General features: G+C 41.2%; 1 protein-coding gene across 1 annotated transcript in view; it reads left to right on the top strand.

Moving 5' to 3' along the window:
* Positions 1–24,284, top strand: part of LOC119967890 (immunoglobulin lambda-1 light chain-like) — a 71,369-nt gene extending 47,085 nt beyond the window's left edge. Inside the window, exons 3-7 of the mRNA XM_038800983.1 lie at positions 11,060–11,106; positions 19,213–19,551; positions 19,867–19,887; positions 20,478–20,584; positions 23,484–24,284. Coding sequence (XP_038656911.1) covers positions 11,060–11,106; positions 19,213–19,551; positions 19,867–19,887; positions 20,478–20,584; positions 23,484–23,510 — 541 coding nt within the window. The 3' untranslated portion in view covers positions 23,511–24,284. The remainder of the gene's footprint in view (positions 1–11,059; positions 11,107–19,212; positions 19,552–19,866; positions 19,888–20,477; positions 20,585–23,483) is intronic.
* The last annotated feature ends 2,371 nt before the right edge of the window (positions 24,285–26,655 follow it).

Genomic DNA, 26,655 nt, shown 5'->3' with positions numbered 1-26,655 from the left:
AAACAACCTCAAGTCCATCAGCCTTTCCTCATAAGATTTTCCCTCCATACCAGGCAACATCCTGGTAAATCTCCTCTGCACCCGTTCCAAAGCTTCCACGTCCTTCCTATAATGAGGCGACCAGAACTGTACGCAATACTCCAAATGCGGCCGTACCAGAGTTTTGTACAGCTGCAACATGACCTCCTGGCTCCGGAACTCAATCCCTCTACCAATAAAGGCCAACAGACCATAGGCCTTCTTCACAACCCTATCAACCTGGGTGGCAACTTTCAGGGATCTACGTACATGGACACCGAGATCCCTCTGCTCATCCACACTACCAAGAATTTTACCATTAGCCAAATATTCCGCATTCCTGTTATTCTTTCCAAAGTGAATCACCTCACACTTCTCTACATTAAACTCCATTTGCCACCTCTCAGCCCAGCTCTGCAGCTTATCTATGTCCCTCTGTAACCTGCAACATCCTTCCACACTATCTACAACTTCACCGACTTTAGTATCGTCTGCAGATTTACTCACCCAACCTTCTGTGCCCTCCTCTAGGTCATTTGTAAAAATGACAAAGAGCAACGGCCCCAGAACAGATCCTTGTGGTACGGCACTCATAACTGAACTCCATTCTGAACATTTGCCATCAACCACCACCCTCTGTCTTCTTTCAACTAGCCAATTTCTGATCCACATCTCTAAATCACCCTCAATCCCCAGCCTCCGTATTTTCTGCAATAGACGACCGCGGGGAACCTTATCAAACGCTTTACTGAAATCCATATACACCACATCAACTGCTCTACCCTCGTCTACCTGTTCAGTCACCTTCTCAAAGAACTCGATAAGGTTTGTGAGGCATGACCTACCCTTCACAAAACCATGCTGACTATCCCTAATCATGTTATTCCTATCTAGATGATTATAAATCGTATCTCTTATAATCCTCTCCAAGACTTTACCCACAACAGACGTGAGGCTCACCGGCCTATAGTTACCGGGGTTATCTCTACTCCCCTTCTTGAACAAAGGGACCACATTTGATATCCTCCAATCCTCTGGCACTATTCCTGTAGCCAATGATGACATAAAAATCAAAGCCAAAGGCTCAGCAATCTCTTCCCTGGCTTCCCAGAGAATCCTAGGATAAATCCCATCAGGCCCCGGGGACTTATCTATTTTCACCTTGTCCAGAATTGCCAACACTTCTTCCCTACGCACCCCAATGCCATCTATTCTAATAGCCTGGCTCAGCATTCTCCTCCACAACATTATCTTTTTCCTGAGTGAATACTGACGAAAAGTATTCATTTAGTATCTCGCTTATCTCCTCAGCCTCCACACACAACTTCCCACCACTGTCCTTGACTGGCTCTACTCTCACCCTAGTTATTCTTTTATTCCTGACATACCTATAGAAAGCTTTTTGGGTTTTCCTTGATCCTACCTGCCAAAGACTTCTCATGTCCCCTCCTTGCCCGTCTTAGCTCTCTCTTTAGATCCTTCCTCACTTCCTTGTCAAGCGCGCCAACTGAAACTTCACGCCTTATCTTCACATAGGCCTCCTTCTTCCTCTTAACAAGAGATTCCACTTCTTTGGTAAACCACGGTTCCCTCGCTCGACCCCCTTCCTCCCTGCCTGACTGGTACGTACTTATCAAGAACATGCAATAGCTTTTCCTTGAACAAGCTCCACATATCCAGTGTGCCCAACCCTTGCAGCCTACTTCTCCAACCTACACATCCTAAGTCATGTCTAATGGCATCATAATTGCCCTTCCCCCAGCTATAACTCTTGCCCTGCGGGGTATACTTATCCCTTTCCATCACTAACATAAAGGTCGCCGAATTGTGGTCACTGTTTCCACAGTGCTCACCTACCTCCAGATCTAACATCTGGCCTGGTTCATTACTCAAAACCAAATCCAATGTGGCCTCGCCTCTTGTTGGCCTGTCAACATATTGTGTCAGGAAACCCTCCTGCACACATTGTACAAAGAACGACCAATCTAATGTACTCAAACTATATCTTGGAAAGCGGCGCCGTGAGATAGCATTGCTAACCACTGTACCATCGTGCTGCCTCTTCCTACCAGGACTTGATGGCCCGAGATATAAGGAGAGGCTGGTCTTTTTCCCCGGGAGGGTAGGAGGCTTAGGGGCGATCTTATAGAGGTTTCTAAAATAACGAGGAGCACAGATAAGGTAGATAGTCAACATCTTTTCCCAAAGATAGAAATGTCTAGAACGAGAGGACATAGGTATAAGGTGACAGATGAGAGATAGAAACGAGACCAGAGTGGAAATGTTATCACACACAGAGTGGTGAGCACTTGGTAGAGGCGCGTCAAATGTTTTCCTTTAAAAAGCAGTTAGACAGTTCCATGGGCAGGGTGGGTATAGACCGTTATGGGCAAAACGCGGGCATGTGGGACCAGGTTAGTGATAGAAACTGGGCGGCATGGACAAGCTGGGCAGAAGGGCCTCTTTCCATGCTGTAACCATCTGCGACACTGTGAATTGCATGGGTAAACTAAGCGTTTTGTAGCCAAATCTGCTGACCTGCACGTTGGAACAAATCCCCGGATTCTAAGGGTAATGCAATCAAATATATTACATATCACTCAACATATGCACTCCGGATTAATGGTAGAAGAGGGTGCATAATCTAGTCCTGCACGTGTTTTGCCACATGTTCAAAAAACAAAGATCTTAAACTATTTCAAAATACTACGCCGAATGTATACACAAGTTAGCTGATCCTCTCTTATGTTCTCAGTATGATCCAGATCAATATTTTGTTCCAGAACCAAATTAATGTCGAATTTGCACCTAAATGTGATCACTATTAATGGATTTGATGATGAAACTGAGGTTATTGCAAACACATTTGTTGATGGAATAAACGTAAGAAGGTAACCCGATGAGTTAATGACTCAAATAGTTCGCAAACCGATAGTGAGTTAAGTCAGTCGGTAATATTTGGCATCTTAATATTTTGTTGAAAACTGTGCGGTTTCCAAGTTGTCTTGGTGGGCAGAATAGTCTTAAAATCGACGAAGAGTATAGAACTCAGATAAACACAGGGATATTGAGGTCATTATAAATTCATCACAATTAAAAATGGCACGCAGCTACAACAAATAATTACAAATGCAAATGGGATGCCTGTTTGGCTTGCAAGACGGTGACGTATACAATTACCATGGTGTAAGGCATTGGTGAGACTAAACTCATAGTACTGTGTCTCGCGTCGATCTCATTATTTGGTGGTAGTACACCTGGTTTGGAAGCATTTCACCAAGCTTGTCGCAGGGATCAAGAGTTTAACTTGGGAACAAACGATTGGCAGATTGAGCTTCTACTCACAGGATTTTTGCGCAATTAGTGATGAATTTATTTCACATCCTGGGAGAACCTAAAAGAGGAAGTGTCGTTTAGAATGAGGGATCTTGCATTTAGAACAGAGAGGAAGAGAGATATTCTTTTGTCAGAAGGTTCTTAGTCTTTGTGACTCTCTTTCCAGGAGGACAATGGAAGTTGGATCATTGAACAGATTCGCGGCTGAGTTACACAGATGTTATATCTACCAGCGGAGGCAGCCAATTGGACTTAATGCGTGGTCTTAATTGGTCGAGGCCGGTTCAGCTAAGTTGGCTGGGCGGCTGTTAAGGGTAACTATGCGGGTTCAATCTCTTTACTGGCTGAGGTTATTAATGAAGTCACCCCGCCTCCTTCTGAATCTTGCCCCTAACCGTAGGTTCGGTGAGATTAAATCACCACTAGTCAGCACTTCCCCTCAAAGGGGAAAGCAGCCTGTGGCCATATGGCAACTTAAGACCTCAGCGAGAGCAGGGAATGATCTTATTTAACAGGAGTAGAGGCTCGAGGAGGAAGAGCCTTACATCTCGGCCTATTAAGCGCGTAATGGAAAAATTGCTCAGAATCTTTGTATACTGTTACAATGACACGCGGGTGGAATTTATGTAACACCCAATTCTCAACCAAATACGTAATAGGCAAATGGATCACAAGCGTGGATGAATGAAACACCTAAGTACTGAAATATTGACCTAATGTTCTACTTTCGCAGTATATTAAAAATTAAAGGTTGATCTCAACATGACAATGCCGACCAACCTTAAAATTCCATGTTTATCAGGATGATTTCTGTTCCATAACTATTCTCCTGACAATGCAAGTGCATTGGCACAGACACCCAAAAACCTATTGTATTTCGCAAATAATAGGTAAATAATTCAGTAATGCACAGTATTTTATGCCTTTGGAAAATCGAAGTACATTTCATCTACCGGTCCCCCTGTATCCGCATGGCATGTTACATCTTCAAATGAACTTCATTAATGTTTTAGGCAATATGGGATTGTTACGCAATTTGTCTTCTTCGTCTCTTCATTTTCTTTCATACAAGATCAAGTTATGTGGTTACCGATAGTGAGTTGCACATTTTTTAGTTAGCAGTGGTGGTATGGTGGTGATGGGGCATGCAGTGTGGTGATGGGAGAGGTTTAATAATTGTTTAATTTGGAACCTCGCAGCAATTATCTGAGACGAGTTGAAATCCTGAAAGGGAATGTTGGAAATTTGAATTCAACAAATCCACGATGGCAGCCAATAATTGCAGTGGCCACCAGATTTTCGAGGGGGCAAGGAAGGGGGAGGCGGGGGAGAGGGAAGTTTGAGGTGTTATACGGTTTTGAACTCTCTACCACAAAACAGCAGCTGAAGCTATAAACGTTGTTAATTTTAACTCTGAGATGGATAGATTTTTGTTTAGCAACATATTAAGGGAAATGGGCGAAAGACACGTGAATGGAGTTTGGCTACAGGTCAACTGCTAAACGACGGGAAGACGTGAGGGGCAGAATGGCCTACTGTTCCGAAGAGTGTAGTGATTTCAACCACGCAATGTGGTGTGCACATAACTTAAGGGCATTTAGGGATCGGCAACAATTCCTGCCGCAGACAGCGCCGCCAACATCCCATGAAAGAACACAACAGTGCGTTTGCATTTTGGCTGCAACACAGGCTGGAGGTGAGTGAAGTGCCATATGGCTAAATCACTAGATCTTTGAATCACTGAAGCCAAGCACGCTGCATCGTCTCGTTATTTAATGTCACTATTTCTTCCAGATGTTCTTTATCCACACAACGTTTCAATGGCATAGAACCGTTGTTTCAAGAATGGTATTCGACTAGAATCTGTAACTCTTCAGCTTTCCACATCTACGGCACACTCTGTCTTTTCTTATATTACTGCTTCTGCACTATGAAATTGGCACTTCTGTATATGAAAATCCACCCTATGCAGCGTCCTCTGAATAATTAAGTCCTTGTCACTGGCGCTGACATCATTAAAGATGCGCTGTTAACTCAGCCCTGCTGAACGTTCTGCATCTTAGATCCAGAAACATTAGAGGAGGTTGAAGGTTACGTCCGTTGCTATGTCCTCACCGTATTTACACGAGCCAATAATTATAAGCACGGCTTATTGAAAATAAATGACAGAGGACATGCACCCGTTAACGCTCTATTGCACTGGCTGGAAGTCGATGTTTTAGTAACGAAATTCAGAAGATAATCACCATGAGTACAGTGTAGTCCCTTCGCCACCTCCGGGGGCGCAGGGACTTAAAGTTTCCTCATGCACTGTTTTCCTCAATCACAATGACATGTATTATTTTACAATTTGTGACGGGTTAGGTGAGAACCGTGAAACATGTTATCAGTTCCTATTTTAATTCCCCTCTTAATAAAAACATGAGACCAATGCTATATTGTCTTAACAGCATCAGGGTCACAGCGGAGCATTACCGATAATGGAAAATATTTTTGGACTGACGTCTATACAGTAGGGAGGGAACAGAACAGCTAATTTTTGTCCAGCTGGATACCACAAACACACTGGAACAATGGCCCACGTAACTTGTTTGAGCGAATTTCGTGGTGATAATGTTTCTTACAGGATATTAGCAAGATTATCCTGATGTTCGTCGATATAGTAACAGGATATTGGCAAACCTCTGAAGCTGCTATTGGCAAGAGTGAGTTTGGGATCATTTGTATCCACCAACAATGCGTTTGAATGAAAGCTTAGGTTTCACTCATGATGTATTATTTGGCACCGTAAAATTTCCTCACCCTTAACTGACACAGCACAGCCCTATCTCAGCAGGAGCTCTCCGACATTGCTGCCTCAATCGGTGCTGATCCTACGGAAAGCACCACTCGGTGAGTGCGGCCGCTTCCTTGGTGCAGCATTACATCAATCCTCATCCACCTGCAGGGAAACGCTCGCTCCGTGACGGAAGTTCAACAAACGTAGCTTTCTGTCAGGACAGGTCCTCCGACAGCGGAGTCCTACTCTATTACTGACACATTGGCATGTTTCAAACTACGACTTAAACATAACATTAACATTAAATTGTCTCGAACTGGTTCATTAAATATAGTTTACCGTTCCTCTCGCGCCCTGCAAATAGTCACAGACCGGGCAATACTTCTCACGCGCTGTTGTGGACATTTGAATATACATTATGTCATACGACCAGACGCAAACATGTGGGTTTACGAGAATTGACATATATCCTCTGAATTATGAAGTATTCCAGCACCGGAACTGGAAATGAGGCCCATATTGATTTCTGTGGTCAACATTGGCCTGCAGTATTCTCGCTAAATCTCATTCCTTAAATAGTTTCGTGCTTCCAATGACGTTGAGATTCCAAATAAAAATAACGTAAATACAGCTCCATGCCGCATTTTCCCATATTTGTTTAAACAGCCCTCTATTCACATCACAGAACCCAATACGATATTGAGTTCGATATTCTCCAGTCATGTTTCGGAAATTGTCTACTTCATTGCCCGAGTGACATGTTACTTTCTGACATTAACGACCGTTAATTACGAACTCCCCCACACGTACATGATATCAATGCTTTTCGAAATTTGATTTATTTATGTCAAGTCACCATCAGCTGCCTCGCTTGCCAGAAAAAATGTTACCAGATAGTTAAATCACTCACGATGTGTATAACCTTTCACTTCGTTGTCAATTATTGCGGTACCTACGTTGATATCTTTACACAATTTCTTCGCCAGGATTAATAGCAGAACTGTGCACAATGCTGGACATTTCGATTCATCAAACTTCTGGACACAGTCATACTATTTCTCAGAGTTCATTTTCGTCTATTTACTTATTATTAAGGAAAATTCGCATTCACACATTCTACTCACATTGCATACTGGGAAAGTGTGATGACTTACATCCTGACTGTCGTATCGCCGTCCCTTGTTACGATCCTGAAGCCCCTGTCCTATTCCTTCAATCAAAGTTAGACTTTTCTGATAAATTCACCTTTGAAAACTCTTCAGTTCGAAGACTAGCATTTCTTTCACCCGAAGATCATCCATCACAAAATGAGAACAAAACGATAATGTTCACAATGTTAGGTTTCTAGGACAGGTTCGTCACGATTCAGGGTCGTTTGAAATCAGATCAGTCAAAACTATAACAGCTCACAAATGCGGCCAGGACACCTGGAATCTATGCACCCTTTGCTTTGCAAGAATACAATGCTCTGCGTGATCATTCAGAACAGTACGATAGGCGCGAATACAATCTACTGAGTGCGTTCTGCCCCTGATGCTTGCCGGGGCCAATGCACCTTGTGGAAAGAAGAATTCAAGGGATGAAGCAAATAATGTCGCTTGTGTAGGGGCGGCGAGGTACACTAGTGAGAAAGGAGCAATAAAGCAATACAGAATGTGAGAAATTAGTAGATGGGGTAGTGAAAAGAGGAGGGGCGATGATTGAAATTTTAAAAAGAAGGAAAGGGAGAAGGAAATAAATAAGTAAATGAATACATGAATGAAGAAAAAAAAGAATAAAAGAAAGAAAGAAATTAATAACGAATGGGAAGTACGGAAGGAAGGAAGGGCGGATGTAAGTAGGGAAGGAAGGTAGGAAGGAAGGGAAGAAGTTAAAAAGAGTAGCGTCGCGAATTGTCGCAGTACTTTCTTTAGTTTTGTGCTCCTGGTCTTTTGTGGGAAAGGTTAGAGGGCTAAATGGGCTTGCCACCTTCCCTGGGTCACAGGCTCTCGTGGGCATAATGGCTCTATTTTGCAACCGGTATCCGCTGAATAACCACATCCTGTCCTACTTTCAATTGGTTGAATGACCATTTGATTTTCTTGCGCGAGAGACATCAGGAGGTTTCTTCCAATGTAAATTGTTCTCCGATGAATAAACAACCACCCTCCACATATTCATCACAAATGGCATTACCAACAGAATCCCTCAGCACTCACGGATGAGGCGGAGCCTCGTAACGCTCGTGTTATTTTTTGTATGAGTATATATCAGCGTGGGACAGGGGGGGCACGGTGATAAAAGTCAATGCAGCCGCCGTACAAAAACCTCTCAGAAGATGTGCTGATGGATAGCGCAGCGGGAATGACTGCGTCAGCATCACAGGAATATTGAATGATTTGCGTCATTTTTCACCTTAATTTGCTAGGAATCGTCATCCATTAAAGATATGACACAATTTTTTTTACCCAGAAGGGTAATGTTTTAAATGTGATTGATGAGAACATTGACTACTTCTCAGCTGCAACGCACCCCTCGGCCTTCCCGCAATCAACAGCAGAACAAATGGCTCGGTCATTTCGCACGCAGCAATACCATGAGGAAATTCTACTATTTGTACCTTCCTGCAGAGCCCACTTAGTCAAGGAAAACGTATTTGGCTGAAAACTGCTTTGGACGTTGCACTCACTTGACTTCTGCTTCATAGATCATGAATAGTCGAATTTGTTCTGTCTTTTTGGCAGGTTGATGTCAAGTGGTCTATTGCTGTGCTGGAACAACAATCTATTTCGGGTCAGGCACCAAACTTACGGTATTAGGTAAGAAAAATTATGTTTTATCCGTGGATTAATGTTCAGGTATTTGATTTCCAAACTTACTGCTTAGAAACTAATTTCGCCTGTTAACTTTGCCTCAACACGCTTTGTCTATTCTTCATTCAAAGACGGCTTTCCATTGTCACCTTAGTGCGGTGATCGATCCCTTGGCCTCGCTCCCGTTGTTTTTAACTAACAAAGGAAAGATGGCTGCTGCATCATCGAACAACACCAATTTACTTTTGCTAACATCAACCTATATTGGGGTGGTATTGTCCCCCGTTAGTTACATGTAAAATGGGACACTGCTCAGTGCTTGGAACGCACAACCTGACATTAGTAAATAATTGCACCCATACAAGATTGTTTACATCCAAAGCTTAGACCATGATAGGCAGTCTCTATCTTTGCGCTATGAAGGTGGGCATGCAGTTCACAAATTCAGATTGACCGGCGCACCGTTAATAGATTAGTATGCTATCAGGAAGGTTAGAACAAGGCCTTGCCTTCCATAAGAGAACCAGACAGCTTGGATTTCCATTTTTTGATATTCGAAAGAAAAATACCTTCAGCCATTTTGTGACGCTGTTGTGACACAGTGCTGCAGATGTCTACTACTTTGGTAAAGGCACCAAATTAACTATTCTGGGTGAGTCAATCTTTCCTTCAACTTCTTAACTAAGTAGTCCGCACAGGGTATTGATGAATATTATGCTTGCCTTTTCAAAAGTTGTCCAAAACATCAATCGGTCTGTGAGTTTTAGCCTGCAGTATTCTCAACCACGTTCAGTTTGAAAGGGTGCGTTCCGGCCTTGTCATGAATTAGGTTTGATCGTCGTTTAAGCTGGCCTTGGAAAGGCACAATGTTCCTCATTTTTGTTTTCATTGAATCTGTATATGTTCGAAATCTGGCAATCAAAAAATATTTCTTTGCGCGGCTAAAAGTGTGGAGGGGTCGTGTTCAGATATTAAATATAAATGCTGCCGATCGGATGCATAGACTCAGTTTATATTGCCTCACATATAGAACATGAAGCAGTGACATAGCAACGTCGTAAGCCGAATGATCGAGCTCAGAGGGTGGGTAGACAATGATATCCTCTCGTACGGATATACCCGAACAATTTACATTGAAGTTAGAACGTTCGTGCCTGATTCTCAGAAACTAACCCCCGTACAAAAGCCCGTGGAAATCAGGCCCTCGAACCCCGCATTGCTACTACCGTACCCGCTCTCCATGCCGCCCTCCCCACACCACACACTCAAAGACACATTTCTGCATTCCTGTTGTGGGTAAATTAAAGCTTACGCACACTATCCAGTTAAACCATTACTGGGTAACTCTATTAATGGTGAACGAGCCAAAGGTAGTAAATGTAGATTCGGTACGGAGCAGAAATGGTTCAAAGTTTAGTCTGGCTCTAAGTTCGTAAAGAATTTACCGTTCATTAACATAGACAGTTCTTCGGGAGAATAGACGCCGCCTTCCAGATACGAAGGTGATTTTTGTGACAGCCTCGTACGGCTGTGTAACAACAGAGAAGCATACTTCGGAAGCGGGACAAAACTGGTTGTATTAGGTAAGTGAATACATTCCTCAGATTGGAAATAGTGAAATATGTAAAGCGACTAAGTGATGACGTCGACCTGTTTTAGGTTTCCGTATGTATAGTAAATTAAGGATTGATATCAGCGTACCTTTAAGCTAAAAACATGCGCAATGATAGATATAAAGTAATTCCACTTGTGGAGGTAGACCGAAAAAATACATTCAAACAAACGCTGTTAAGGAGGTATATCAGAAACAAACTCATTGTAAAAAATATACATCTTAAATTCTCTCCCTGTCCTCAAATCCGCGCCAAATCCGTTAATGCAGGGACGGTCAATTAAAAACTTGAAACGCTATATAAATAAATAGTTAGTTGGTAACGCTATTTAGGTCAAGGCAAGCGGAAGATGTTAAGATGCCGAATTAGAATGATGTGACGCTTCCAGGGGCGATTTGGCCACACCTGGACCTCGGGTCAACAACTCCTTGATGGTTACAGCCACAGTAGGTACTGGTATGGAGCATTCCGACTTAACAGGTGCAAGGTCGATTTTGTGACAGCCTCGTAAGGCTGTGTAGCAATTACGAAGCATACTTCGGAACTGGGACCAAAGTAGTCGTTTTAGGTAAGTGCCCGCATTGCCTACACTGATAAACATTGTTCAATTCAATAGCATATCTTGTGGGGTGGGGGCGTGAGGATGGTGGGAATGAACAAAATGAACTCGATCAATTCCTTTCGGCACTTTACCTTACGAATACAAATTCGCTACTGCTCTAATCATTTTCCGGCAGGACAATGGTTGTGTGGGAACAACATGCAAAGAATCTCAGAAAAAAATAACATGCGACAATGTAATTCCAAGCAGCCAGCCACGAACGTCTGCGACAGTAGAACAAAATGAAAGGAGTGTCAAACGTAAGAAAGTTTAGGTCATTTGCCTACATGCATTTTCACAAACTATGTTGGAGAAAACCATGTAGTAGCATTATTTCAGGTAAAAATAAAGATTGATGTCAGAACTGAGACGTTAGAAATACCACCATAACGACAGGTGGTGTTATCTCTAGATATTTCCATTGGTGACAGTGCCAAACGAGGGCGAGGAGGGCGGTGGCAGCATTCGGAACACTACTCGGCCGTTCACGGGTGGCGGCAGGGCATAAGTATTGGTGCAACCGGTGGTCTCCCCGTCAACCGGTGCAACCTCAAGAAATTGCTGAGGATTGAGAGAGTTTTGCTCTAATGTTGCTCGATCTTGCTCGGCAAGGGTGTCAAAGGGTATAGACAAAAGGCAGGTGCATCGTGCTATGATACATATGAGCGATAGTTTCAGCAAATGTTGCAGCAATCTTTTTAAAACTGAATGGTTTATGCGCAAGTCACAATGATTCTATATGCCTTAAGTTACCATGATCCTCTGTTTACATATTATCCCTTGATATGAAGGCATATGTGCCACTGAGTGATAGGAGGTTTTAATACAGTGATCTAGCTTTGTGCTCTAGCAGCATTAACTACTTCGGAGCTGGGACCAAGTTGACTGTTGTCGGTATGTTTTCTATCTCAATTAATCTGCCTATCTAACCATCTATCAAGTCATTTTTCGATGTGTCTATATATATGGACATATTTATTTTGCTGTTAATGTTTTAATATTGTTGTTTGCGATAGTGCTCGGGGAGCAACCAATGTTTACATTTTGCGAAAGGGCCGACATTAACCGTTTTGTCTGAGTCATATTTCTATTTGATAAAACAAACATTGTTCAGGATTTAGATTGCCTGCAGAATTTACTGAATCATTATTCATTCCCAGTTAATCATCCAGTATTGACAAAACGATAACTGGAATAATTGACTGACAGTTGCACACGCATATGAAAAGACACACATTGGGGAAGATGTTTTAAATTCAAACATCGTCTATCTTAATATTTAATTTGACTTCTGGCTCTTTTATGTTAGCCAAAAGCCAAACATCATAAATTAATTGTCGGAACAGTTTAACTTGATAGGACACTGTTCAGGTACATTTTTCTGATGTCTCATGATCATGTGGGCACAGCAAATAGCCAGAGCATGTACTTTGGAGATGGCACTAACTTAACAGTAGTAGGCGAGTGAAATATTGGTCTTAGGGTTAACGTGCAGGTTCAGTCGGCATTTAGGAAGGCAAATGCAATGTTACAATTCATGTTGAGAGGGTTGAATACAAGACCAGGAGGTACTTATGGGGCTGCATAAGGCTCTGGTCAGACCTCATTTGGAGTATGTTGAACAGATTTCGGACCCGTACTGAAGGAACAAAGTGCTAGCCTTTGGAAAAGATCCAGAGGAGTTTCACAACAATGATCCTTTGAAAGAAGTGATTGTCGTATGAGGAACGATTGAGGGTCGCTACTCATTCTGGGTCTCTACTCGTTGGAGTTTAGAAGGTTGAGGGGGGATCTTATTGAAATTTTCAGGGTACTGCATGGCCTGGATAGAGTGGACGTGAAGAGGATGTTCTTCTTGTGGAGAAAACTAAAAGCACAGGACACAATCTCAGACTAAAGGGAAGGTTATTTTAAAACACCAACGAGGAAGAATGTCTTCAGCCAGAGGGTGCTGAATCTGTAGAACTCTTAACCACATAAAGCAATTGATGCCAGATCACTGAGTGTAGTAAAAACAGAAATAGATAGGATCTTGATTAATAAGAGCATCAGGGGTTACGGGGAGAACGGGGATGAGAAAATATCAGCCGTCATTGAATGGTGGAGCAGAATCGATGGGCTTAATGGCCTACTCAGCTCCTATCCCTTATGCTCTTATGAACTTTGGGTTCAATAAGTATTTGAACTAGAGATCTGTTTGCTCAACCAAGAATGACTATAAAATCTGGGGAAAATGTATATATTAAAGAAACCTAAATTAAAATACCTGTACATAATTATGGAACAAATCTTATTGGATCGTGCCGATGGCAAGATAGGCAAATAGATATACAGTGGGTCAAGATACAGACCATAATCTAGACAAAAAAGCGAGCATAATATTATTAACAATGCAGTAGAAAGGAGCGCATAGATTAAAAAAAAACTATTAATGAGAGGGTGTTGAGGAATAATGAATGCCACACGGTACTGAATGATTCCACTGCACAGATTAATCGTGTAGAAATGTATAGAAATATGCATTTTGTCTCAAAGCTGTAAAAAAATGTCACGAAACTGCGGGTAAAAATGAGGATCATTCGATATCCGTGGTTTTTGTTTAGTTCGTAGTATGGTATGAACAACATTTATTTCCTGAAGGCTGGGAAAATATTGTTGAATAGAATGGAAATTTTCAGAACTGTAAAATCAGTGTTATGAATTCTGAATAATCATATCCCTAACTCAGTTTTCCGGAGCAATATGAAAAACCTAACTTTTTTTCAAACAAATTCGGGTACCTATAGCTCATGTCCAAATCGAGAGGAAATAAAAGGCTGGATAGCCTAGTCCGACGCATCTACACGGTTTGACCATGGGCTGATAAGAAAGATTATGTAGAGCCAGAAAGATTATAAAAAGCTAAGTTATTTCAAATTATGTATTGATGAGGGCGTGAAGTGCTGCTGCAAACGTGAAAGAGGCAGCAACGCTACCTCAGTTACCGTATGAAGTTTCCTGACATGCGTCTCACACTGTGTTCGGGGTATGAGTACTACTTCGGCAGCGGCACCAAATTGGTTGTAAAAGGTGAGTACAGCAATGTTATGTCAACTCTGATCATGCATATTGTCAACATACGTTGACGTTTCACGGTTGGTTGTGGAAAGAACGTTTTCCATTACACAGTGCATTTATTATGTGGACGCAAGAAGACACTCGGGGGGCACGGGGGGACACTGATCCTTTAAACATGTATGAGTAAACACGTGGAAAATCGTGTGGATACTCTTGATTTGGATGCCGTGGACGCAGAATTAGCGTAATCAGTATTTTAAATATACCGGACCCGTTCAGAGAACTCAGTAGTTTTAGCAGTGGTTTAAAATACTGTGCTCTGGTAGCTACGAGTATTTCTTTGGTGACGGGACCAAACTGATTGTGTTGGGTGAGTAGAAAGTTCGAAACACGATTCACTTAATTCTCCTTTTGTGATTTTCAGTTCCCAAATGAGAAATTGAGTGAAATGGAATCGTTTGGCTTTATTTCCAAATTAAATATTTGAAGCGCACAATGCCAGAGTCAGACTTCGTTGTAAATATTTAAATGTGTCCTTAATTTAAAACATAGAAAGACGTTTGCGTTTCTCTCATTTGTCAAGAGATCTGACAAGCTGACAAAGTCAGTATTTGTTGCACACCCGCAATTGCACTTGAGAAGCTGCCGAAGAGCCACGAATCTCAAGCACCTCTGTCCATGTGGCGCAGAGTGTGCGTCTCTAATATTTCCTCATTCATTCATTTTGGCGATTACTACTAGCTTTGTAATATCTCCATTTGGTTTCTAACACCCTCCATATCTCTGTTTAAATAGTTCCATGACATCTTCACTACTTCTGCAACATGCCGTCAACCTCGTGCCTCATCACTTCAAAACACTCCAAATGCATCAGTCCACCCATTGCCTGAAAGTTGCTTCTCAAAAACATCATTACTGAAATACGTGTTTCACTATCCCCTCAAATATCTACTTCCATGTACATCATCTGAGCAAATTTGACGTTCAGGTGCGTTAAAAGTGCTATCTAAAACATGGGTTTGCCGATGTTTGCAAAATAAAATTGGATAGGATACAAGTTCATTCTTTGAACACACATTTAGGAAGGTTGTTCATTTATCATTTTTAGCTTATGGGTCAATGTGCGACCCGTCTCGAAAGTTATTTTACTGTTTGTTGTTGAGGACACCCTAAAGCATTTCAATAATATTCTCTTGGATTGCTTGAACCTGTGGAACTATTATATGTCAATCCCATTGAGAGACCCCATTCACAATCACCGTGTTTAATAGATTATTGTAACGTGTCTCCCTGGACCGGCTTATCATGGACAAACCCATACATCTCGGTAGTTATGAAAACTTTGAACAAATTTTTAATGGAATTTTGGTAAACCTGAGAATTATAAGGCATAGGTTGTGGGCAGCACATTTCCCATGCGACACTCACCAAATCAGGCTGCAAAGTTCCGAAATTCTGAGTCGGAAACGGAGCAGCAAGGCAACCTGGGTAAATGGCACAGCCATGAACGACAGGAGTTAAAGTCTGATTTATGGAAATTGAGTGATGGGGAAGAAGTTGATAAATTTGGGTGTCAGCAAATCCAGAAAAATACAAATTGAGAAAGTCGATTCAAAGAGAGAGAGAGACAGAAAGAAATAAATGGATCACAAACGAAAATATGGAAACTGTAAACATGTAATGAGTAATCTCCGGAAGAACAATGTGTCAGGGACTCGGTTTGAGGCAAACGACTGACAATTGTTTCATTTATTGGCCAGCTGTATTTTTGTTTTATCGAATACAAATGTTGAAAAATGGCGCATCAAGATTAATCATGTCGTTTAATGTGGCTTTTATTTTGTTAATTGCAAGACAAATCATTGCGACCACGGATACTTCAATTTCACTATCAAACATTCGATAGTCTAATTTATAATCTCCAATTGGCAAATACACTTCACTACTTCAGTTCTAAACACCAAGAACAATTCTTCTCTAATATTTACAATGTAACTGTTTTTACATGTCAATCTAACTAAATAAATTGGAATGTCCTTCGAAGGGTATTTGTTATTAGTTTACATTGCAGAGGGGTAACACCAAATACAGGTTTCTAAAGATACTGGTCTACATTTCCCCGCAGACTGGAGTCTCCATAATGAGAGCCAGCAAAGCCTCCTCATGCTGTTTTACCGTGTGTGTTGATATGTTGGGATACTATGTCCAACCTAGCTGTAAACATACGGCCTGTAACAGTTAAAAGAGGCAGCCACAGCTACCTTTGTCAAATCTGGGTAACCAGGAGGGACGACCTGTAAAGGTGGACTCACCAGCACTGTCCAAAAACTGCTCCTCACCCCTACTCCCCCATACCCTTCTCTCACACTCTCCCCTCAACAGCGTTTGGAGAGGTCTTCAATGCTTTTATTCTTGCACGGACTCATTTGTAACTGTCTTCGCGAATCATACATCTCGCGAATCAGACATCCCACTAAAGGGCAAATAATTACCGTCACAGCCCAAATAATTCCTTATACAATTTTGTTCATTCGAAATGGTTCAACAAGAGTAATACAGTAGTAACACGTTAAATATCAATTGATCAGCAGTGTGGGCTGCGAAGTGTATTATGAAATATTATATTAACGTTGCCTGATGTATTCGTCAGTATTTTTAACAATAGAGGAATATCTTAGTTTCCTGGCTAGGCCATATAGAATTCAATCAGGAAGAGACGGCTTTCACAATTCCAGATGGAAATCTGGAGTCTCATAATAACCACCGTCCTTGCTCAACATGACCTAAAAATATGCATTTTGCCTGTTTGCTTGAGGTGGAGGTCGAGGGAGGTGTTGACGTAAATATGGTGTTTAAAGTCTGATATGTATAAATGTTTTGTATAGTGATAGTAACTAGCCATATATTATGAAGACAAGTAAATTGAATGGAATAGCCACAGACAAATGCAATGGATTCAAAAGGTACATAACGATATCATTAAAGAGCCAAGAATGACACAGTAATTCTAATGGCTTGCACGTACTGTTAGATTCTGAGATTCCTGATTGTTCGCTTCGAGGGTGAGCATAAATACACATAAATGGTTATATTTGAGTCCGCTTTAGCTTTAATCTGTCTTTTAGCAATGTGCAGGCTTAATTCGAATTAGTGTCCCTTATGCAATACGAAATAATACCGTCTTACAATTTCAACATTTATTATTATCCAATCTGAACAAGACAATAATGAGCAAGTTATATCATTAAAAAATTAAAGTATTCAAAAGTGAATAATATGCATGACCGTCTCGTGGAAAATTAGTTGGATCATATTTTGTTGGACATGATGGGGAAATGGTAGTGTCAGTTGTAATCCAGCAGGCCAAGGCTGATGCTCAGTAGATACAGGTTCGGTCCTAGCACAGGCCCTGGTGTAATTCGTACCCAACCTTTAAACTGAAATTAAAAGCGTGTTTCAGTACTGGTCACCATGTAAACCACTTGAGATTGTTGTAAAGCCCCATTTGGTTCCCGAATGTCCTTTAGGGTAGGAGAGCAGGAAATTTTACCTGGTATGGCCTGCGTGTGGCCTGCGTGTGACTCCAGAGCCAAAGCAATGTGCTTCACTCTTAAATAGCATCGGAAATAATGTGGCAAAGAACTCAGTTTAAAGGATTTGGCAACACATGCTGGCCTTGCCTTGCGCCTATGTGTCATAAAAAACAAAATACATAGACTTAGTATTGTGACGTTCTATCTCGACTAAAATAAGAAATAAGTGTCACAGAAGGCGGAACAGCACATTGAAATGATTGCGCACAACTACGGGGTTATCCAGAACACAGGGAGGATGCAGCAGACATGACCTGTTTTATCGAAGAAGAAATAAGTTGAGCGACAAGCTCACAGACCTCTGACACGTGGGAGGCTGGCTGGTGGGGAAGAAACATTGGAATACATTTCACTTGTTGGGGTGAGGGAACAGTGAGATGCACAGGGACTGCACTTCTAAGATTATCACCAATAATTCAGACGTACATTTCCACAACTCTACCGAAGAACCGGTACTGGCATGATCAGCCTAATATACTCTCTCTTAACTGCGTTATTCAGTCCGTATACTGATTACAATAGGGGAACATTTCGTGAACGAGACAACTTTATCCTTACAGTCAAAGAGCAATGGAATTAGAACAACAGAAAGACAATTAATTTGCCCCTGCAGAGCATACAGGCTCTCTAAAAAGACATCAAGGCTGTCCATTAACCGACACTGTCCCCTTCCCTCCGCAAGGTAAAATCCTCAGTTGTTCTTGCAATGCCTTGTTAAAAAAATATCGCACAGCTCAGACTCCAGCATACCTGTGAGTATCGAGTTCTGAATCATTAATACATTCATTATACAACAAAATGTCCCTTTAATTTTCTCTTAATCGCTTGTTCAACGCATTAAACCTTTGTGCTCTAAACGGCAAAAGAGTAACAGCAATTCATTTTCTAACTTCTCCAACCTACCATTATGAGTGCAACTCCTCATTTCTGGCTCCGTTGGTGTCAGTTTCTTTGTCAAAATCTCAAGGTTTCTCACATCTTTCTTAAATTAACTTATCAGGCAGTGCGGAATAATCAACCGAACGGCTGTTTTATCAAGTTTCAGCATCATGTCCTTACTAGTAAGGGTGCAGAATCATGCAACAGGAAGAGGGCTGCTTCACAATTTTGGCCGACAAGTTAAATTCGAATCCCGAGAAAGTGTTTGTAAAAGACGGGAGAAATTCCCGGTTATCACAGCCAATTGCACTTCACATGTGGAAGAGAAGATTCTGATTTATCTGTAGTTTTGATTCAAACGGACAGAGCTCCCATATAATGTATTTGATTCGGTGTGACATTAATAATGGGTTCCATGTTATTTCAGAATTTCCGCAGAGCTAACAATATTTGCAATACAATTTAAAGTTCTGTTGTTTAATGGTATTAGTTCATTTTCATTCTCACCCATATAATCTCCATGATTTGGTTAATTCCCACACAGACCGGCCGCTGCGAGATCCAAAAATTACTCTCTTCGATCCCTCGCCCGAAGAGATTCAGGATAAAGAGAAAGCAACCGTGGTTTGCACGGTCATTGATTTCTACCCAGACAACATCCAGATCCTCTGGTTTGTAGATGACAATGTGAAGCCGGACAACGACCCAAACATTCAGACTGACCTCACTTCCATCGGAGGGCCCGATTCATATAGCATCAGCAGTCGGCTGAGATTTGATCAGCAAACATGGGCCCTGTCGAAGACCGTTGAGTGCAAAGTGAATCACTATTCGAATGGATCCGATCCTACTACATTCAGCTCAAAATTAACCGTCAACGCCAGTAAGTCCACATGGGACACGGGTGCCATTTTAATTCAGCTTCAACTATAGCAAGGATTTGCTTCTAATTAGTCTCTGTGCCAAAAGCAATGGATAACAGAGCATATTAATCAATGATTCAATCATTCACTGACAAGTCAAATAACATAATCATTATAGAAATAGATAGACCGACACTGTTACTTACTAAGGAGCCGTGTTATAGAAAACACGCAACATTGCCATTGTGAATTACATCTGTCATATTCTGCATTTACAACGTGATATCTTTGAATATTCAGAAGCTAAATGATTTTTTTCATTTCTTCTTTTTCAGGAATCTGTGGTATTAGTAAGGGTAAGTCTCTATTTCCATTCGCCTGCATTCGGTCGCTACATTTCAGGAAGCATTGTCTCCAGAAAGTATTCATCAGAACTATCCCAGGGATTTGATTTTAGTTCAGATGTTAGATCCGGGTTGTATTAGTGGGATCAGAGGGCATTGAGTTGAGGTTTTGAACAGGTGTACAGAACAACTATAGGTTTGGGAAGACAAAGAAGGGAAAGCTGTTATCATGGCTGATGATAACAGATTCAGGGACATAGATGTCATCTTTTTACCATGAGATGTAGAGAGGCTGTGGGGGGAAAAAGAAAGCGAGAGGCACTGATCTGGAACTTGAACCTAGAATATTATTACCTGTCAAAGGCCCCAATAGGAACAGTGATCTGTAGTATTGATTATGGTATTTTGTTGGAGAACACGTGCTGCAGTGAAATATTGTAAAGTAAAACATTCATTGCATCAAAGCGGGAATTTTCTTTCTTGTCCAATTTGAATCAAACTTTTTGCACCTGATATGAAAATGTATTCATGGTCATCGGTACAACGTCTTAATTTAAAGAAGAAATTGTCAACATCCTGCTTGCCTTATATCCACTCCACAGAAGTGAAAATGCAAGGCATGGGAACAGCAAAATTGACATACCTTATTGTGTTCAGCAAAAGCATCTTGTACGCAATATTCGTCTCAATATTTGCCTGGAAAGCTAAGGTAATTCTTAATTGATTACGTTCTTAAATGTAAGCATTATATCAAATAAGTTACAACCTTCAAGCGAGCCAGAAATTAGAGACTTTGCATTGAATCTTTGAATCCCGAGATCTGTGTGTAATCCCATACGAGATATTTTCTGAATCAAGGATGCATTCCATGTTAAGTTTCACTGGTGCTCCTAATTCCATTGTTTTTTTCGGGGGGTGGCCGAGGGGGGGGGGGGGGTCTGTCTTTTCACTCAAATAATTGCTGAGAAATTATAAAGTTGAACACTCCACTTTGCAACTTTATGTTTTAAAAGCAGGATCATCACACCCCACTACGTAAAACATTAGCCTTGCGATATACATGGAGAGGTACAATGTTCAACGACAGAATCCGAAATTACTTCACTGAACAAATTATCGTAATTTTAAAGTCTTTACACTGAAACATTTGTAAAGACAAACGTATAACCTAAATTAGGTCCTTTCTGTAGTCAACATATGCGTTCAGTTACAAATATAAACAGTTATTTTAAGTATTCATATCGAATTAAAATCTTCACTCAGCTACATTTCAGAGTGCACACAGTGCACAGTAATTGCCAGCATCGAATATGATGCTTCTGTTTCACTTTTGAAGCCAAATATATTTTTATCTCAGAACTGCCATTCCTGGTTATCATAATGCTGACATCTGTCCCTGTAGCCCGAACTGTAGCATTATCTGAGTACACACTAATGCGCTCTTCAATCTCAACACGATTTTCCTTCAGCATGTTCCTGGTTGTTTAATAGAGTTAAGGTTTCATAGATTATCATAGAATTTACAGTGCGGTAGGAGGCCATTCAGCCCATCGAGTCTGCACCGGCTCTTGGAAAGAGCACCCTAACCGAGGTCAACACCTCCACCAAATTTCCATAACCCAGTAATCCCACCCAACACTGTGTGTGTTTTAGACACTAAGGGCAATTTATCATGGCCAATCCACCGAACCCGCACATCTTTGCACTGTGGGAGGAAACCGGAGTACCAGGAGGAAACCCACGCACACATGGGGAGGATGTGCAGACTCCGCACAGACTGTGACCCAAGCCGGAATCGAACCTGGGACCCTGGAGCTGTGAAGCAATTGTGCTATCCACAATGCTACCGTGCTGCCCTATCATCATGCTCGGGTGCGGGACTGGCTGTATCTAACTCAAAATTTCAGATTTTTCTTTAATTGCACATTACACAGAAACACCAAAATTGTTTTGTGCATGTGATTTTCATTGATTTATGTCATGGAAACCTGTAACGTAAACTCAAAATGGCCTCCTCTTCCTCCTTCTGCGTGGCATCGTGAAACACATTAGGTGAGAATCGAAGAACAAATTCAAATGAGTGAATCTGGATTCCAACTTTCCTTCATCTTACAAACATAGAGATTATTGACGCACTATTTAAACCCGCTATACATAACACTTTTCTGAAAATCTGGGAGATTATTTCGTGCTCGTAGACTGCTGCCATAGGCCAGAAGAGTAACCTTCTGCTCAGTTAAGGATTGGAGATTTCCTTTGCATTCTAACAATTAACCGTTTTTACTATCAGGCAGACTAAGTAACATATTGCAGTGCACATTTCAGTTAACTTTAATTTAAAGCTACACTCCCAAAATATATTCAACTTGTCACCGAAAAGATTCAACCCTGAAGAATAATGAAACTATAAAACTCACACTTTTAAATTGAACACATACAAATGCATTTTTTCACACTTTTTAATTATTCAGCCAATTTGCAAAAGCTATTTTCCTCAAGAACTCAATTTCGGAGAGCAATTACACGAAAAATAATAATAATAGTAAGCCATTTGTAGTCAATCCCATTCAACATTAAATAAGATAATGATGGTGTCAACTCCAGATAGTATTTTCCGCATAATCCCCCTCTTAATTCCCATAGGATTATAAAATAAATAGATTTTTGTTCTGAATACAGCCAAAAGCTGAACATTTAAATCTCCTTCTGGAAGGAACAGCAAAAATTGAATGTAATTGAAGTGAATAGCTTTGTAGTCAGTTCTGTCCTGAAGGACAGAACCTTACACCATGACTTTATTGTAGTGATAATGCCACGCAAGTCCAAATATATGGACTCAATCAATTTTCTATAGCCAATCACAGTAATTACTCGATTTTTAAATATAATTGATTAATGCATGTGGTAATCTAGAATTGACACCTAGTCGCAATAGTTGTACCATGAAGATATCAGTTTCCGCTGTTAAAAAACGCATCGGATTCACTAATGTCCTTCCTTGGCCTGTCACACATTTGATTCTCGACCTATGCTAATATACCAGCTCCTGGGCTATCGAGCTGTGCAGCTCTCCCTCGGACAGCATCGCGGGCAGTCACGTGGTAGAACTAGTCATGGCCTCGTCGAGTGCCCAAGCGCATGCAATCTTTCCCTTCTGTGCAATCTCGTAAATCTTAGGTTATTCTGCTTCTCACAAAGAAGTTTAATGTAAGATTGAATAGAGGCGTTCAAAGAATGAACAAATAGTGTAAAGGATGATACACTTTTCCGGGGGGCAGGAGGATCGGTAAGGCAAAACCCCAGATTTCTAATGATTCTCATCAGAACCAGGGCATCGGATTATGGACCATTATTTGTTGCGACTGTTTGAGGCCAGGAATGCACTGCCTGGAAGGGCAGTGCAATTAAATACAATGGTAATAGTGATTTGGATAAATATTTGCCGGATCGGGAAATATTTATCGATGGAGATACGGGAAATGAGAGCGATTGAATTGGCATTTTAAAGTTTCTGTATCGGCAAGACAGATATAATTCATTTTATACGTGTTATGTCATTCCGTGATTATTTGCTGACACTAACATCATATTTTTACTTCAAATTGTAGACTTCGTACAGCAAGAGGTTTGACTGATCATCAGGCAAAGCATCTCAATAAACTTACAAACTTATGAAGAAGGGGAGGGAAAATGTGTATAATGTGAAAATGAAGTGGGCGATTCCCCCCTCTCTGAACTTCGTCTGTGTAACATGGAGGGGACATTCTTAAGTTCCATCGGCATCGCGGGAAAGAGCAGATAAAGTTTACAAGCTATTCAGTCTTTACTAGCTGATTGCGTCATTTATTTTAAGTGTTTTTTTCTGTTCTTGGCTAAATCGGATACGCTTTGAGGATTGTGAAATGGTTCCTTGGCTGTTGTATTGATTTCCCATTTGCCGTCAGGATTCTTTGAATAATTAAATATAATCGGAAGGTCTTGCGCAGCAAAAGCCCATTAGGCCCATGGTGCATCTGGTTCCTCTTTTAAAGTATCTGCTATGAGGTCCAACTAATCCATAACAAATAAAAACTTTCTGTTTATTGAGCCCTCAGTATATTCTTTGATTATCTCACCCTACATTCCATTCTAATAACTACATACATATTATTAAGAAGTAACACGTTAGCAGGAATTGAATGTCACTTAGTTCACCGAACAATCTTGTATTCTCTCGTCCCCAGTAATGCAGAAAGCTTTTGCTAGATTCAGAATGCAGTTTCCAAAGCTGAAATGGAAACACGTTTAGAATGGTTCATTGCTCTCGTAGTTTTCTCAATTGGTCCAATAATGCCACGCTGCTTGGAATTTGTAACTTTCTTCCTTTGTTCAATACTTGAGAAATAAAAAGAATATTTTTGTTCGTAAAATCGTTTTTCTGTGACATTGATTAAATTATTTCCTATGTGGCGAGCACAACATTTTTAAGTAGCGGCAAAATATCAAAAGATAGATGTTTGATGGATACCCCATGGGTAAGGGAATCAAAATATATGGAGCAAAGGCGGGAATATTGCGTTGAGCTGAAGCGCAACAATGGCCATCATGAACTCCAATTGCAGGAAATGCAGGGATAAATAGGATGTTGTTGTTAAACTCTTGCAGCGAAATTAATTCACCCAGTTGCATGAAATCGGTCCGAATGGGTGAACAATTTCCAGTCCTTTGTGATCAGTTTGTAGCACAGGGAACTTTCGAGTATAGTGGGTCACATGTCAGCCGCTGTATTCGAGTCCCCGTCCATGACATTGAACCATGTGCATTCATAATGGGTTCCAAGCCTGTTCATTGCCAACCTATAAATCATTGATGCAGTCTGTAACAGGGAGTAAAACGTATAGGTTCTGCCTGTTGCGGATCGAGCCCCACAAGGTATAATTTTTAGATTCAAGTCTGATCCAGGAAGAAAATATAAGCTACAGAAGCAGGTCCGGATGTACTTCATCGACCTGATGAGTCATAAGCTGCAGAAATGTTTTTAAGCTTCCGGTGGTCGAATCTTTCGCAGTTTTATATCACCAATGTTACGCATATATTTTAGCGAGCGCTTGTTAACGCTCGGGCTGTACAATATTTTGCTTAATCGTCGGAAATGTTCGTCGCTGGAAAGGCCAGCATTTATTACCCATTCCAAATTGCCGTTAAAATGTGCAGATCAGCCAACCTCTGAAGTACAACCGAGTAATTCAGGAGAATGTTTCAGAGAGCAATCAGAAGGCAAGTACGTTGCTCTGGATCTGCAATCACAAAGAGCCAGCCGGGGTAATAAATGTGTTAACTGCATTTGTTTTCTCAGGTTCATTGCCAATATCAATGATAGCACTTAGTTCGTCCAGGTTTCTGCTAGTTTCTTGCATTTAAATTCAAAAATCGTCATGATCGGAAGGTGCTGGCGTCGATTACTCTGTCAACGTTTATTGTCCATCCATACTTGCACTTGATAAGTTGACAGTGAACTTTCTTCTTGAATCTCTGCAATCAAAATGGTGTCGGTATACCAAGTACTGTCGGAAAGGCAGTGCCAGGTTTTTGACACAGCGAGAGTGCAGGAACACGATATAATCAGGATAATAAGTGACTTGGATGAACTTAAAAGTGGTAGAATTTCCACGCCTCTGCCTTTTTAGATGGCCGAGAGCACCATTTTAGAGGATGATACCGAAGGAATCTTGGTTAGTTAATTCATTGCATTTTGTTGAAAATGAACACTTCCCATTGTCCGGCAGTACTGGGCAAAGAGGATATTTAAGGTTGTGATGGGAATCCATCAAGTAACTAATTAGTTCTGAATGATGCATAACTTCCTGAATGTTGTTGGAGCTGAACTCAGAAAGGAAAGTGGAGACTGTTCCTGCCACTGCTGAGTTGTCCAAAAGTGAATTGTGGAAAATCGTCGAGTGTCAAAAATTGAATTAGGCACCACATAAGCTCAGTGTCTGAGCTGCTCTTCCAGTTGCAGTATGTATATGGCTGGCAGAGTTCATTTTCTTATCAATGGAAAACATCAGAATTGTGATACTGGGGAGTACGTGATGGTAATATCACTTAATGTCAAGTGGAGACTGTTACATGTTCTCTTGCTGGAGCGAGTTGTTTTCTGGCACTAATGTGGCGCACCTATTACTTGATCAAGGCGACTACTGTCAATACCTTGCTGCATATGGTCAGTGACTTTTCGGTATCTGAGGAGTGACGAATTGTGCGGCCCATTGTGACATCTTCAGACTGTCATTGATAATGTAGAGACGGTCATGGATGAAACTGCTTTTGTCTTGACATCATGCTGAAGAACTCCAGCAGTAATCTACTGTGACTAAAGTTATTGAACTTAAATAAAAACAATTATCGCTCTTTGCGATATATGACTTCCACAAGTGGATACTGCCCCTTAAAGCCATGGTCTTCGGCTACTATAGTATTGCTAACTGTTACACTTGATCGAATGCCGCCTTGATTTCAAGTGACTAACTTTCACAATAACTCTTGATTTCAACTGCTTCATTTTTCCAGTTGGCCAAAGCATCTCGTGGCGAGGTATTACGTGGGCCTGCCAGAGTCCAAACTGAATATCTGTAAGCAATGTACTGCTGGCTAGTTGCCCTTTCTCGGTAACTAATGAGGGTGAGAAGACCTATGCGGTAGCTAATGGCCTGTTTTGGCATTTCCCTTGCATCCTGCGGAACGGGCGCATGTTGGAAATTCGGCAGAATGCCAGGCAGAAGTCAGTTCTGTGGCTGTTCG

Source organism: Scyliorhinus canicula, chromosome 6, assembly GCF_902713615.1.
Source record: "Scyliorhinus canicula chromosome 6, sScyCan1.1, whole genome shotgun sequence".
Taxonomy (NCBI): Eukaryota; Metazoa; Chordata; class Chondrichthyes; order Carcharhiniformes; family Scyliorhinidae; genus Scyliorhinus; species Scyliorhinus canicula.
Note: the sequence above shows the minus strand (reverse complement) of the source record. Positions and strands in the feature narration are given on the sequence as shown.